The sequence below is a fragment of the Schistocerca gregaria genome, chromosome 1 (genome assembly GCF_023897955.1).
Source record: "Schistocerca gregaria isolate iqSchGreg1 chromosome 1, iqSchGreg1.2, whole genome shotgun sequence".
NCBI classification, from domain to species: domain Eukaryota; kingdom Metazoa; phylum Arthropoda; class Insecta; order Orthoptera; family Acrididae; genus Schistocerca; species Schistocerca gregaria.
The window spans coordinates 261,541,027-261,556,980 of NC_064920.1; the positions used below are offsets into that span (position 1 = coordinate 261,541,027).

At 45.1% G+C, this 15,954-nt stretch overlaps 1 protein-coding gene across 1 annotated transcript in view; it reads left to right on the forward strand.

Moving 5' to 3' along the window:
- Nucleotides 1–15,954, forward strand: part of LOC126339739 (inter-alpha-trypsin inhibitor heavy chain H6-like) — a 160,154-nt gene that overhangs the window by 77,106 nt on the left and 67,094 nt on the right. Inside the window, exons 7-9 of the mRNA XM_050001658.1 lie at nt 1,510–1,713; nt 6,815–6,962; nt 9,385–9,776. Coding sequence (XP_049857615.1) covers nt 1,510–1,713; nt 6,815–6,962; nt 9,385–9,776 — 744 coding nt within the window. The remainder of the gene's footprint in view (nt 1–1,509; nt 1,714–6,814; nt 6,963–9,384; nt 9,777–15,954) is intronic.

Sequence of the window (15,954 nt, forward strand, 5' to 3'; positions counted from 1 at the left end):
ATCCATAGCACGATTCAGCAACAGGCAGGCAGGCTCCAATGGCGTGCCACGGGTATGATATATAAGAGGTTTGGAACTTAAATGGTGGCAACTATTTATTTGTTAGCGATACAAAAGAGTTACATGTTTTCACCCGTTAGTGTCCTTCAGAGTAGTCACCAGCGTCGTGTAAAACCCGTTGTAAGCGATGTGGAAGGCGTAGTATACCGTTAGCAGAGCCTGTTCTGTTGATGGTGCGAATGGAGCGGTCTACTGCCTGTCGAATCTCTGGAACAGTTCTGAAGCGAATGCCACGAAGTGGTTCCTTCATCTTCGGAATAAAATCAAAGTCACAAGGGCCTACGTCCGGGCAGTAATATGGATGGTACAGTACTTCCCAGCCACAGCTTGCGCTGTATGCGCCCGCACAATGTCGTACAAAATGATGGGTGGGTTGCGCAGAAAGTGTCGCCGCTTCTTTAGCAAAGCTGGTCGCAGGTGATGCTCCAAAAACGAACAATAATACTGTGCACTGACGGTCTGCCGTGGAGGAACGTAATGCGCTAGGATAACTGCATTACAGTCGTACACGAGAATCACCACAACTTTAGACCGCACCATCAACACAACAGGCTCTGCTAAAGGTATACTACGCCTTCCTCATCGCTAGCAACGGGTTCTACACAACACTGGTGACTACTTTGAAGGACGCTAACAGGTGAAAACATGTAACTCTTTTGCATCGGTTGTGACTAAATAGTTGCCACTATTTAAGTTCATCACAGATCTCCTAAAAAATCATCTGCGTCCTGCAATCAAATCAAAGCGACGTGGATTAATGTCAGCAGATGTTCTTCTGCAACATGACAATGCAAGGCCCCACACTGCCCGTACAACAGTTGCAACAATCACAGAGCTGCATTTTGAGTGTCTCCCTCATCCACCATACTCAGCAGACCGTGCCCCAAGTGATTTCCATATGTTTGTACCACTCAAAGACGCAGTGGGAGGAAAGAAGTTCCCTTCTGATGAAGAGGTACGGCACGCAGTGTATGAGTGGTTGTGTGGACTACCAAAAAAATGTTTTTCTAATGGAATTTATGCACTTTGTACGCGCCGGAGGACTTTCATTGAGCGTGGGGGAGATTATGTTGAGAAGTGATACAGGTGTACCACTTCTGCACAATAAATAATATTTAAAAAATATTTAAGGTTATCATTTGACTCTCCCTCGTACATTTTCTAAATCAGAAAAGCAACGATTTTCATGTAGATGCATGGAGAAACACATACACCGATTTAAAATTAAGATCAAGTGAGCGCAAAGATCCAATATTAGTTCAACTGATACAAATAATCGGACTGCCACGCTTCCAGATAAGACATAAGATGATCTCTCTGTAGCAGTGGTTCCTCTGCTATTAATGTAACACCAAGTTAAAATAGAGGTACGTAGACGCAAAATACGTTGCCACTGTCCTGTTGTTTTCCGCTTGCGTCTTCCTTTAGTAGTGGTGTCCCCGTGTGCAGGTGAGCGAGGACGGCTACTTTGTGCACTTCTACGCGCCTCCCGGCCTGCCGCCGCTGCCTAAGCACGTCGTCTTCGTGCTCGACGTCAGCGGCTCCATGCACGGCCGCAAGATCGAGCAGCTCAAGACGGCCATGCACACCATCCTGGACGAGCTCAACGCCGGCGACGTCTTCTCCTTGATACCGTTCTCGTCTGAAGTGCAGGTAAGGGTCATTTATGGGTCTCTGACGGTACAAAATTATGTTGTCCCTCAATGACGCACGCCTGGAATTTTGTTTTAGTACGGTTTTAAATACTCTAATTCAAATCGTTTAAGAAGAATTGGGATATATTATTTTAAAAATGGAATCCCCCATTAATGTCATCGGTCTTGCCGCAGTGGTAACACCGGTTCCCGTCAGATCACCGAAGTTAAGCGATGTCGCGCTTGGATGGGTGACCGTTCGGTCTGCCGAGCTGTGATGGCAAGCGCGGTGCGCTCAGCCCTTGTGAGGAGCTACTCGAGTAAGAAGTGGCGACTCGCGCCACGAAAACTGACAGCGACCGAGAGAGCGGTGTGCTGACCACATGACTCTCCATATCCTCATCCAGCGACGGCTTTGGGCTGAAGATGACACGGCGGACGATCAGTACTCTTGGGCCTTCAAGGCCTGTTCGAATGTAGTTTTATCCCCCATTAATATATCTTCTAAGCTCTACCATAATCATTCACATTCACATTTCAGGTGGAAGCAAGCAGTACTCGACGCTGCTATTATTTCAGTAAGAGTAATAACACACTGCACAAAAAACCTTTTTTCATGCGTACCACAAAGTTTACAAGTGCTGTCATTTACTGGAGTGGGCTATGTGATTTTTGTGTATTTGTATTGTTCTGCTTCTATTGTCATGGAGTCATATTTTCGCTCTTGAAATGTGCTATGGTATCCATGAAAATACGTACCTGGCACAGTGTTCAGTTATTTAAATAATAAAAGATGACTGCAAGAGAGGAGATTCATAACAACACACACATGCAGATATCAGAAACAACACTAACTTTAGTATCTGCAGCAGACATGAGGTCGACGAGGACTGGTTAACAACGTGGGGGCAGAAACCTGTTAGTGGAACGATCTGTTGTGCAACCAGAACAAAGGGAAGCAGAGGATCTGAATATAAATGTAAATAGTAACACTTCAACATGGCAATAAAGTCCTGAAACACGTCGTGCTAAGCAGTGTTTTGGTATTTAAATTATAACACAGTTACACGCTTTCGACAAATGTTCATTATGATGAATAACACTAGCTTAATACCACTACTTTGTGTATTAACTGATATTGGACTTTGTTCATTCTTTTTAGGTCATTTCATTTTGCCATGCACCTCATTTTCATTTTATTACGTTTACTACATACGTCGAGCTCACATAATATGTTTCCCTAACACGTGTCTGTTTTTCAGGCACGAATTTCTTGCCGTAATCAGTCTGCTTGAATGGAATACTCTCTTTCAAATTCTCAAGGTGGCAGGGGTAAAATACAGGGAGCGAAAGTCTATTTACCATTTGTACAGAAACCAGATGGCAGTTATAAGAGTCGAGGGACATGAAAGGGAAGCAGTGGTTGGGAAGGGAGTGAGACAGGGTTGTAGCCTCTCCCCAATGTTATTCAATCTGTATATTGAGCAAGCAATAAAGGAAACAAAAGAAAAATTCAGAGAAGGCATTAAAATCCATGGAGAAGAAATAAAAACTTTGAGGTTCGCCGATGACATTGTAATTCTGTCAGAGACAGCAAAGGACTTGGAAGAGCAGTTGAACGGAATGGACAGTGTCTTGAAAGGAGGATATAAGATGAACATCAACAAAAGCAAAACGAGGATAATGGAATGTAGTCAAATTAAATCGGGTGATGCTGAGGGAATTAGATTAGGAAACGAGACACTTAAAGTAGTAAAAGAGTTTTGCTATTTGGGGAGCAAAATAACTGATGATGGTCGAAGTAGAGAAGATATAAAATGTAGACTGGCAATGAGAAGGAAAGCGTTTCTGAAGAAGAGAAATTTGTTAACATCGAGTATAGATTCGTCAGGAAGTCGTTTCTGAAAGTATTTGTACGGAGTGTAGCCATGTATGGAAGTGAAACATGGACGATAAATAGTTTGGACAAGAAGAGAATAGAAACTTTCGAAATGTGGTGCTACAGAACAGTGCTGAAGATTAGATGGGTAGATCACATAACTAATGAGGAGGTATTGAACAGAATTGGAGAGGAGTTTGTGGCACAATTTGACAATAAGAAGGCACCGGTTGGTAGGACATGTTCTGAGGCATCAAGGGATCACAAATTTAGCATTGGAGGGCAGCGTGCAGGGTAAAAATCGTAGAGGGAGACCAAGAGATGAATACACTAAGCAGATTCAGAAGGAAGTAGGTTGCAGTAAGTACTGGGAGATGAAGAAGCTTGCACAGGATAGAGTAGCATGGAGAGCTGCATTAAACCAGTCTCAGGACTGAAGACCACAACAACAACAATCAGTCTGCACTTACATCCCTTTTCTTTTCCTATGGTCAGTTATTTTGGTGCCCAGATAGTATTTAGTTTTCTCTTTATTGTCATTTTAATACCTTATACAAGGTAGGCTGCCCAGATAGTATTTCTTTTTCTCTTTATTGTCACTTTAATGCCTTATACAAGGTAGGCCAGCAGCGGCAAAACTAGGCCTCTCTTCGGCCACAGATATTACAATCAGTACACAGAGAGACATAGAAAGAAAATAAAAATAAAAAGATGGACAAAAAACAGTAGACACACAAAGTAAAATACATGGAGCCGTTCACAGGCATCGCGAAATTAAAAACGGTCAGCACAGGTACATGGAAATAGACGACAGAAGCGACACACGTGAACGATGTTGCACGGATGCTGGAACACTGAGGCACTTACACGATGACACACAAAAAACCGACGGCGATGATCTCCGGCGCGAATGTTCTCTGTATGTGTACAAGTCCAGGGACCTGCGAAAGGGGAAAAGGTGGATGAGGAGGGAGAGAGGAGGGTGTAGATGCCAGTGGCAGAGGAGCAGGAGGGGGAGGAAAGAAGGTAGGGGGGTAGGGGAATACCGGGGTGGAGAGGAGGGAGGGATAAAGAGAGAAGGGAGAGAGGGTGCCCTTGCGAAAAACACAGGGGCTGGAAAGGTAGGTTCAAAGTTGGTAGGAGGGATAGATGGAGTGGATGAGGGCATCATCAGGGAGGGGGAGTTGGCGGCGCAGATAGTACAAGTCTCTCACAACTTACAGTGTCTCATTTTGTAATCTACTTTTTCAGTGTCGCATGACTTTCTTGTTCTGCTTCTTTTACTTCTGTTGATGTACATCTTACAATTAAAATTAAACTTTCAAACCGCTGTAGAAATAACACCAACGTTTAGAATGACGTCAAATTACAACGGAATATTATCGGAGAAGGGGGAAAAGCGATAGCAGAATAAAAATAAAAAGTTACAAAATGTAGCATAATTTAATAGTGGTGGACTACAAATGACAAATGAATCATACAACAATGCGTAAGATGTAGTTTGAGGTTAAAGAAACTGTACTACTCAGTGTGCGTGGGTGTACAGGAGTGATAGTGTTAGTTACGTAAGCCCATCCACCATGACAAGGTCATACCGCTTCAGATGGGAAACGTCAGTTTTTAACTATCCTGAGGCCAATAACCGCATTAGAAGCAACACTCACAGCGATTTTTAATTGTCCTGAGGCCAAAAACTGCATAAAAATCACCAATCCAAATCAAATCGGATTATTAATTTCCGTGTGACTGGCGCAAAACACGTTCAATATGCTGTCCACCGTTTTCTGCAACAAGTTGACATCGAGAACCAGAACGATCCACAACTGACCGACGTGTTTCCGGGGTCACGTTCAGAATGTGTTGCGCAATGCGTACCTTCAGCGCAGCTAAGTTTGCAATTGCAACACTGAACACATCTTTCAGATAGCCCCACAACCAGAAGTCAAGCTGATTAAGAACAGGTGATCGGGGCGGCCAGGCTGTACGTAAAAGGCGGCTGATAATTCTATCATTTCCGGAATGACGTTTTAGCAGCTGCTTAACTGGATTTTGTAAAGTGCGGAGGTGCGCCATCTTGCATAAAAATGACCCCATCCACACATTCACGCTGTTGGAGAGCTGGAATGACTTGGTTGCGCAAAAGACACTCATAGCTCTTACCAGTGATGGTACAGGTAACAGGACCGGAAGCACCTGTCTCTTCGAAAAAAAATATGGCCCTGTGGTAAATGATGCCCGTAAACCCGCACAACACAGTGACCTTCTCAAGATGAAGTGGCACTGGTTTATTTGCGTGTGGATTTTCCGTTGCCCATATTCGACAATTCTGTGTATTGACATATCCTCTCAGATGGAATTGGGCTTCGTCTGTCCACAAAATCTTCCACGGCCAATCATTGTCCACTTCCACGCGAGCAAGAAATTCTATAGCTAAGGTCTCTCTTGCTTGGAGGTCAACAGGAAGCAACTCGTTCACATGGTTAACTTTGAATGGATAGAAACGAACGATGTTTTACGCTCTGTGCTCCAGTGTTCGAGCAATTCTCCGTGCACTACACGTTTGCACCCCACCACTGGTCTCCTCCTGCATTTCTATGACCACTGCCCCCGCTGACGTCGAATCAATTCGTTTCCTCCCTCTAATAGGTTGCACACCACAACAACCCGTCTTTTTGAATTTCCGAATCATTTTCTCCAGACCCATGACAATCATCGGACCAACGCCATTTTTTCAAACCCTTCAGTGCCCGGAACCTCTGCAAAGCGACACGTGCACAGTCACCATTCTTGTGACACAGCTTTATAAGCAGAGCGCCATCCTGCATTGAGACAGTCATGGTGAACTTCGCAGACGCGAAAGTAGGAAAAGCCGTATACCTGGCGTGTTTATATCAACTTCAATGGGTCGTGCGCACGATAGGTTTTTTCATTTACGTATTCTGACACACTGACACATGCAGTGCCATATATTTATCAATTTTCACACTAAGTTCTTTCCTATGCCTTACGTTTTCCCCCTTCTCCGATAATATTCCATTGCAGTTTGACGTTATTCTGACCAGTGACGTTACTTCTACAGTGTTTTGGAAGTTTAAATTTCATTATAATCACCCTGTATACTCTGTCCTACTGATCACCCATATGCTTTGGTGTGTTTATATGGAGAGTGTTTTTGGTTTCGTGGATGAATTCAGTAGCATGCCAACGGGAGTGAGACTCAGATGGTGATGCTTGGCTGCAGGTTTGGCACCCAGACGTGCCTCTCACGTTTGAGTCTGTGTGGGATGGGAACCTCAACCCCGAGTTCAACTCCAGTGCCATCGTCGAAGCCACACCTGAGAACATCGTCAAGGCCAAAGACAGCATTAACTCCTTTGAAGCGAACGGAGGTATGTTGTAGTCTCATCCAGGACTTCAAGTATACAGTAATTAGAAAAAATTGCTATTTCTGTGTTTTCGCTAGGAAATGATTCTTAACGTATATTATCGTATACAAGAAAGCGTGGTGTGAGAGACAAATTATACAGTTGATCGTGCTGCAGACATAACTGGAAATATGTATTGGTGGGACCAGATAAATCCTCTGTGCCAATAAAATGTTAAATCAGTCTAACAAAAGGTTCACTAATATATTTTTGACCCACAAGATGGAGATAAAAGTGTCACGTCTCCTTAGCCACTAGTAAATGCCTTGTAGCAATCCAGTTGTTATCAGGAAGACAATCTGATCCGCCTAGTAGACTGAAACAGATGCCAGTCAAAGTAAAAAGACAATAAGTCGTACAAAGAACACTAAACTCAGGGTTTCCATGGGAATAATATAAATTCATCGATTCAATTAGATCATACCAAGTATTAACCTCCATTTCCAGTTAACCAATACTTAGATTCTCTTGTGATACTTCTACCTATTAAGAATGTGGTCGCTCACTAAATAAAATTTCCATGTATGGAATAGGGAAAACAATTTAAAACTTCCATAGGCTTCTGTACCAACAGAGGAACTTTATCTATCACTAAGTTTCACTCCCGACTACATATACATAACCCTTAAATTATCATATCAACCCCATAGGCCCATTCACCACAAGGAGTACCAATTAACCCCTCGACTTCATGAGTTTAACGAGCTCCACAAAAAATAGTCATATATCAAGGCATTTCAGCCAATCAGATTCAAAAGCACAACTGAACAGAATGAGATTATTGCTCTGCATCGGAGTGTGCGCTGATATGAAACTTGATGGAAGATTAAAACTGTGTGCCGGACCGAGACACAAACTCGGGACCTTTGCCTTGCGCGGGCAAGTGCTCTACCAACTGAGCTACCCAAGCACGTCTCACGACTCGTCCTCACAGCTTTTAATTCCGCCAGTACCTCGTCTCCTACCTTCCAAACTTCGCAGAAGCTCTCCTGTGAACCTTGCAGAACTAGCATTCCTGAAAGAAAGGATATTGCGGAGACATGGCTTAGCCACAGCCTGAGGGATGTTTCCAGAATGAGATTTTCACTCTACAGCGGAGTGTGGGCTGATATGAAACTTCCTGGCAGATTAAAACTGTGTGCCGGACCGAGACTCAAACTCGGTACCTCTGCCTTTCGAAGACAAGTGCTCAACCAGTGCTAGTTCTGCAAGACTCGTAGGAGAGCTTCTGTAAAGTTTGGAAAGTAGGAGACGAAGTACTGGCAGAAGAAAAGCTGTGAGGAAAGCTTTGAGGACGGGGCGTGAGCCGTGCTTGGGTAGCTCAGATGGTAGATCACTTGCCCGCGAAAGGCAAAGGTCCCGAGTTCGAGTCTCGATCCGGCACACAGTTTTAATCTGCCAGGAAGCTTCACTGACCACTTCTTGCTCGTGTTAAAAACACTTTTAAAGAGTTTATTTCCTACAAGTGCTGGAATCCACCTGCTATGAAGTGAGAATCAGTCTCCTTTAAGCCAGAATATTAGGCTCCAACTACAACCCATTCAGGAGGAGTATGGAAAGAATAACTGATCTTCTTCTGGTTGGACCAAGCCCCCTTCCCTACATACTACAAATAAGCCTCAGCATCCACAATCCAAAAGGATATCCAGTCTGTGGCTGGAGATGATACATTGCCCATCGTCTGGTTTAATGATATTCTACCGATAAGCTTTACGTCACAATAGGTTTCCAGTTATGTTCTGTCTTTTAGCGTTGTTCTCCCCAGTCTGAAAACTGGCCTGAAGCCATTCTCCACGCTAGTCTATTTTGTGCTTTTCTTATCTGTATAACTACTGTACCTTACATCCATTTGAACCTGATTACTGTACTGAAGCGTTGGTCCTAATACTTCTCACCCATGGCCTTAGAACAGTATAACTATAGCCTTGTAAAATAGTCAATCAATTTGAAACTTCCTGGCAGATTAAAACTGTGTGCTGGACCGAGGCTCGAACTCGAGACCTTTGCCTTTCGCCGGGAAATACTCTACCCAGGCTGTGGCTAAGCCATGTCTCCGCAATATCCAAGAGTGCTAGTTCTGTAAGGTTCGCAGAAGAGCTTCTGTGAAGTTTGGAAGGTAGGAGACGAGGTACTGGCACAATTGAAGCTGTGAGGACGGGGCGTGAGCCGTGCTTGGGTGGCTCAGATGGTAGAGCACTAGCCCGCGAAAGGCAAAGGTTCCGAGTCTCGGTCCGGTACACTGTTTTATTCTTCCAGGAAGTTTCATGTCAGCGCACACTCCGCTGCAGAGTGAAAATCTCATTCAGTTAATCAATTTGTCAACAAAATGTAGTAAGTGATTTGGAAGCCAATCGCTAACAACTTCACGCATGTGCGCGCTGCGTAGCCACGTACATGTTCAGTGCACTGAATACGGCACTGCGCGTGTCGGATGCCGGAGTGCACAGCGGGGGCGGCGGCTCGGCGCCGGGGCGGCGTCGGCACGCGCCCATGCTGGTGCTGCTGACGGACGGCGAACCCAACGGCCAGGTCAGCGACACTGACGAGATCGTGCGCCGCATCACCGCGCGCAACGCGGAGTCGGGCGCGGCCATCTTCACGCTGGCCTTCGGCACCGGCGCCGACTACGGCTTCCTGCGCCGCCTCGCGCTGCGCAACAGCGGCGTCGGCCGCAGGATCTACGAGGCCGCAGACGCGCACCTGCAGCTGCGCAACTTCTACCGCCAGATCGCCTCGCCGCTGCTCGCCGACGTCACGTTCAACTACGACGGCCAGCAGGTAGGTTTGGGCAACGCTCAGTGTAAACCTGTCGCCAACAAAACTTCGTTTAGTGGCTTCCAGTACCACGCGCTGGATCGAATATAACCCGCAATTTTCCTTATAATTTGGCCATGAATAAAATTAGGATACGGCTCTTCTATAATTTCGTGTCATACAAACTTCTAACTTAGTGATAGTTCCTCAGTTTGGAAATTAATCGTTGTGTAAGAGGCACCGAAATGAAAACGAGACAGGTGGAAATAAGCACGTAAACTGTTTATCATTTCGAAAGTAATCGTCACATCTGTTAACAATTTTATCCCACTGCGAGACACGATGGTCAATGCTTTGCCCATGGAACCGTGACTGTATCAAGGCGTGCAGTCCTTCGTCTGAAGCAAAGCGCCAGACACCATTGTCTTTCTTCAGAGCTCCAAAAATATGGTAATCCCATGGGCAAAGATCAGGTCTATATGGAGAACGTGTAATGACTTCCTGAGAGATATTATGCAGCATAGTCTAAACAACTTCGGGAACATGTGACCATGAATTATTCTGCAACAAAATGACGCCATCTGTAAACATTCCAGGCCGTTTGGACTACGCTATAGAAGTTTCGCTGGGGAGTCCTTTTACGTAAAGTCTCTGTATCTTCACTGCAAGTCCCATATTTTTGGAGTCTTAAAGAAAGACATTTGTGGCTGTCGATATGCTGCAGACAAAAGAATGCATGTCTTGCATTCATGGTTCCATAGACAACAGTAGATGTTTTTATATGAGTGAGTTGACCGTCTTGTCTCACAGTAGGATATATGCACTGAAGAGCCAAAGAAACTGGTACACTTGCCTAGTATCGTGTAAATGTGCCGCAACACGTCGCAGAACAGACTCAACTAATGTCTGAAATAGTGCTGCATGGAATTGATACTATGAATCCTGCAGGGCTATCCATAAACCTATAAGAGTACGACGGGGTGGAGGTCTCTTTTCAACAACATGTTGCAAGGCATCCAAGATATGCTCAATAATGTTCAGGTCTGGGGAGTCTGGTGGCCATCAGAATGGCTTAAACTCAGAAGAGTGTTCCTGGAGCCACTCTGTAGCAATTCTGGACGTGTGGGGTGTCGTATTGTCCTATCGGAATTGCCCAAGTCCGTGGGAATGCACAATGAACATGAATGGATGCAGGTGATCAGGCAGGATGCTTACGTACGTGTGACCTGTCACAGTCGTATCTAGACATATCAAGGGGCACATATCACACCAACTGAACACTCTCCACAGTTTTACAGAGCCCCCACCAACTTTAACAGTCCCCTGCTTACTTGCATGGTCAATGGATTCATGGGGTTGTCTCCGTGCCTGTACACGTCCGTCCGCCCGATATAATTTGAAAATAGAGTCTTCGGACCAGGCAACATGTTTCCAATCATCAACAGTTCCATGTCGGAGTTGACAGGCCCAGGCGAGAGTAAAGCTTTGTATCGTCCAGTCATTAAGGCACAGAAGTGGGCCCTCGGCTCCGAAAGCCCATATCGATGACGTTTGGTTGACATTTGTTAATGGCCGAGCAATGCAGTATGCAGCAGTTTGCGGAAGGGTTGCACTTATTTCACGTTGAACGATTCTCATCAGTCGTCGTTGGACCCCTTCTTGGAGGATCTTTTCGGGCCACAGCGATGTCGGAGATTTGATGTGTTAACGGATTCCTGATATTCATGGAACACTCGTGAAATGGTCGTAGGGGAAAATCAACACTTCATCGCTACCTCGGCGATGCTGTGTCCTATCGCTCGTGCGCCGACTATAACACCACGTCCAAACTCACTTAAATACTGATAACCTGCCATTGCAGGAGCAGTAACCGATCTAACAACTGCGACAGACACTTGTCGTCTTACATAGGTGTTGCCGACCGCAGCAAAGTATTCTGCCCGTTTACATGAACTCCTGGAAATTGAAATAAGAACACCGTCAATTCATTGTCCCAGGAAGGGGGACCTTTATTGACACATTCCTGGGGTCAGATACATCACATGATCACACTGACAGAACCACAGGCACATAGACACAGGCAACACAGCATGCACAATGTCGGCACTAGTACAGTGTATATCCACCTTTCGCAGCAATGCAGGCTGCTATTCTCCCATGGAGACGATCGTAGAGATGCTGGATGTAGTCCTGTGGAACGGCTTGCCCTGCCATTTCCACCTGGACCCTCAGTTGGACCAGCGTTCGTGCTGGACGTGCAGACCGCGTGAGACGACGCTTCATCCAGTCCCAAACATGCTCAATGGGGGACAGATCCGGAGATCTTGCTGGCCAGGGTAGTTGACTTACACCTTCTAGAGCACGTTAGGTGGCACGGGATACATGAGGACGTGCATTGTCCTGTTGGAACAGAAAGTTCCCTTGCCGGTCTAGGAATGGTAGAACGATGGGTTCGATGACGGTACCGTGCACTATTCAGTGTCCCCTCGACGATCACCAGAGGTGTACGGCCAGTGTAGGAGATCGCTCCCCACACCATGATGCCGGGTGTTGGCCCTGTGTGCCTCGGTCGTATGCAGTCCTGATTGTGGCGCTCACCTGCACGGCACCTAACACGCATACGACCATCATTGGCATCAAGGCAGAAGCGACTCTCATCGCTGAAGACGACACGTCTCCATTAGTCCCTCCATTCACGCCTGTCGCGACACCCACTGGATGCGGGCTGCACGATGTTGGGGCGTGAGCGGAAGACGGCCTAAAGGTGTGCGGGACCGTAGCCCAGCTTCATGGAGACGGTTGCGAATGGTCCTCGCCGATACCCCAGGAGCAACAGTGTCCCTAATTTGGTGGGAAGTGGCGGTGCGGTCCCCTACGGCACTGCGTAGGATCCTGCGGTCACGTCCACGCTGTCGCGGCATGCTACCAGTGTTAAAGACTGCGATGGAGCTCCGTATGCCACGGCAAACTGGCTGACACTGACGGCGGCGGTGCACAAATGCTGCGCAGCTAGCGCCATTCGACGGCCAACACCGCGGTTCCGGGTGTGTCCGCTGTGCCGTGCGTGTGATCATTGCTTGTACAGCCCTCTCGTAGTGTCCGGAGCAAGTATGGTGGGTCTGACACACGGGTGTCAATGTGTTCTTTTTTCCATTTCCATGAGTGTATTTCTGTATTTGAATACGCATGCACATACCAGTTTCTTTGGCACTTCAGTGCCTTTTAACAATGATGATGATTACTTTTGAAATAATAAGCAATTTATTTGATTTTTTCCATCTGTCACGTTTTCGTTTGACTGTGCTTTAGACACGAAGTGATGCTACCAACATTTGCTGATATTTCATGTACATAGGGATTACTATTATGATCACAGTTTCGCAATTTTACAATAAAGGAAGAGTTATTCCCTAACTAAAGACAAGGACCATTCCAGAACATTGGCAAGACAGATTTCTGCCAAGGACAGAGGAACACGGTGGACGTAATGACTGACCGAAAAACTTAACCAGAAAGAAGGGCCGGTTTTACAACTAACCACAAGAGCTGCGCAAGGCTCCATACCTCCCTCCCCCATGTGTGCTAATATGCTCCCTACGAGAAAGGCAAACCTACTTATCTTGCATTTGTAGACTTAGAGAAAGCTTTTGACAATGTTGACTGGAATACTCTCTTTCAAATTCTCAAGGTGGCAGGGGTAAAATACAGGCAGCGAAAGGCTTTTTATAATTTGTACAGAAACCAGATGACAGTTATAAGAGTCGAAGGGCATGAACAGGAAGCAGCGGTTGGGAAGGGAGTGAGACAGGGTTGTAGCCTCTCCCCGATGTTATTCAATCTGTATATTGAGCAAGAAGTAAAGGAAACAAAAGAAAAATTCGGAGTAGGTATTAAAATCCATGGAGAAGAAATAAAAACTTTGAGGTTCGCCGATGACATTGTAATTCTGTCAGAGACAGCAAAGGACTTGGAAGAGCAGTTGAACGGAATGGACAGTGTCTTGAAAGGAGGATATAAGATGAACATCAACAAAAGCAAAACAAGAATAATGGAATGTAGTCGAATTAAGTCTGGTGATGCTGAGGGAATTAGATTAGGAAATGAGACACTTAAAGTAGTTAAGGAGTTTTGCTATTTGGGGAGCAAAATAACTGATGATGGTCGAAGTAGAGAGGATATAAAATGTAGACTGGCATCGGCAAGGAAAATGTTTCTGAAGGAGAGAAATATGTAATATTGAGTGTAGATTTAACTGTCGGAAAATCATTTCTGAACGTATTTGAATGGAGTGTAGCCATGTATGGAAGTGAAATATGGACGATAACTTGTTTAGACAAGAAGAGAGTAGAAGCTTTCGAAATGTGGTGCTACAGAAGAATGCTGAAGATTAGATGAGTAAATCACATAACTAGTGAGGAGGTATTGAATAGAATTGGGAAGAAGAGGAGTTTGTGGCACAACTAGACAAGAAGAAGGGACCGGTTGGTAGCGCATGTTCTGAGGCACCAAGGGATCATAAATTTAGCCTTGGAGGGCAGCGTGGAGGGTAAAAATCGTAGAGGGAGACCAAGAGATGAATACACTAAGCAGATTCAGAAGGATGTAGGTTGCAGTAAGTACTGGGAGATGAAGAAGCTTGCACAGGATAGAGTAGCATGGAGAACTGCATCAAACCAGTCTCAGGACTGAAGACCACAACAACAACGACAACAACACGAGAAGAATCCTTTCTCTTTACTCTGATGCTTTGGTCACATAGTCATTCCTACAGTGTCATTTCGTTCAAGTAATATTATTAGACAGGGGCCTTGGTTCTGTAGGGGGTAGATCAATAATCTGCCCTGGAGGTCCTGGTTCAGTTCTGAGTTAGGCAGCAGATCCTCGCAGCCTGGGATGAAAGTGCGATTGATTTTCCACTCTCCATCTTCTAGTGTTGTGTCCTACGAAAAGCTGCACACTACTTGCAGACAGGCTAGAAGCCAGTTCACAGGTTGAATGCCAGAGACCGTACTCTTATAATCGCAAAGAAACCGTCACCGCCGGCCTTGTGGCCGAGCGGTTCTAGGCGCTATAGGCTGGAACCGCGCGACCGCTACGGTCGCAGGTTCGCAGCCTGCCTCGGGCATGGATGTATGTGATGTCCTTAGGTTAGTTAGGTTTAAGTAGTTCTAAGTTGTAGGGGACTGATGACCTCAGACGTTAAGTCCCATAGAGCTCAGAGCCATTTGAATCAATTTTTTGAAACGGTCACCACCGAAGAAATGTTATGTCTGGACCATTATCTATGTGCCAACAGTACACTTCGTTTAGCCAGCTGCTGCCTGCACAGTCCATTCATGTTCAGCAACAGAGTTCTTGCTGCTATTTTGCTGTGGTATTGTAGGAGCAGATGAGTGGATGCGGAAGCAAATATGCTGTTCTCCAGAAGACTTTCTATTTCTGCAGATTTTGTTGACTGATGACTGGAGTGAGATGTGACAGTAGAGGAACCCGCTAGCAAAAGATTTGGAGAGGATATTAAATTACTTGCCCTTCTTGGTAGTAGTTTTGGTGCTCACAAATTCCGTTTGCTGTGATCATCTGTGTACATAAAAATGAATTCGAGAATAATGCATATATGACTTATTAATAATATTATGGAAGTTGTTACTCCTTTTGTCTATAGAAAGCTGTACGTCGTTCATCCAAGTTGAATCCATGTGTAAAGAAACCTATGCCCGCTCTTGTTGGTCGTCGGGTGCATTGTTCAGATAGCTGGTGACTGGAGGCACGCTTTACATATGCATTAGCTAGTTTTTGTTATATTAGTGTGAATGAATCTCTAACGAATGCTAAAGTATCACTGTGAGAAACGCCTAATCCATATAGTTCGTGTATCAAATCTCACTGAACAGTTAGTTTCACTGTGGCAGTCTGTCGTGCTCATATGGGTCAATGTTCAGTAGATGCCATAAACAATAAGATATACATTTCGTTTTCAATTGTTTAAGAAGCTTTATACAATTTGTAATTTACAAAGATACACTGAATTCGTTATGTTTAATATTTTTCATCATTACAGTTCATTCAAATAACAGTTTTCAAGAGTTTTTAATCTCTATTAAACCTGATAACGGAATTACAAAATTTGCTAGACCCGTGTTGACAAAATTGCTGACTGAACCGAAAAGTGATGAAAGAAGTGACTGCGGACTCTAGTCAC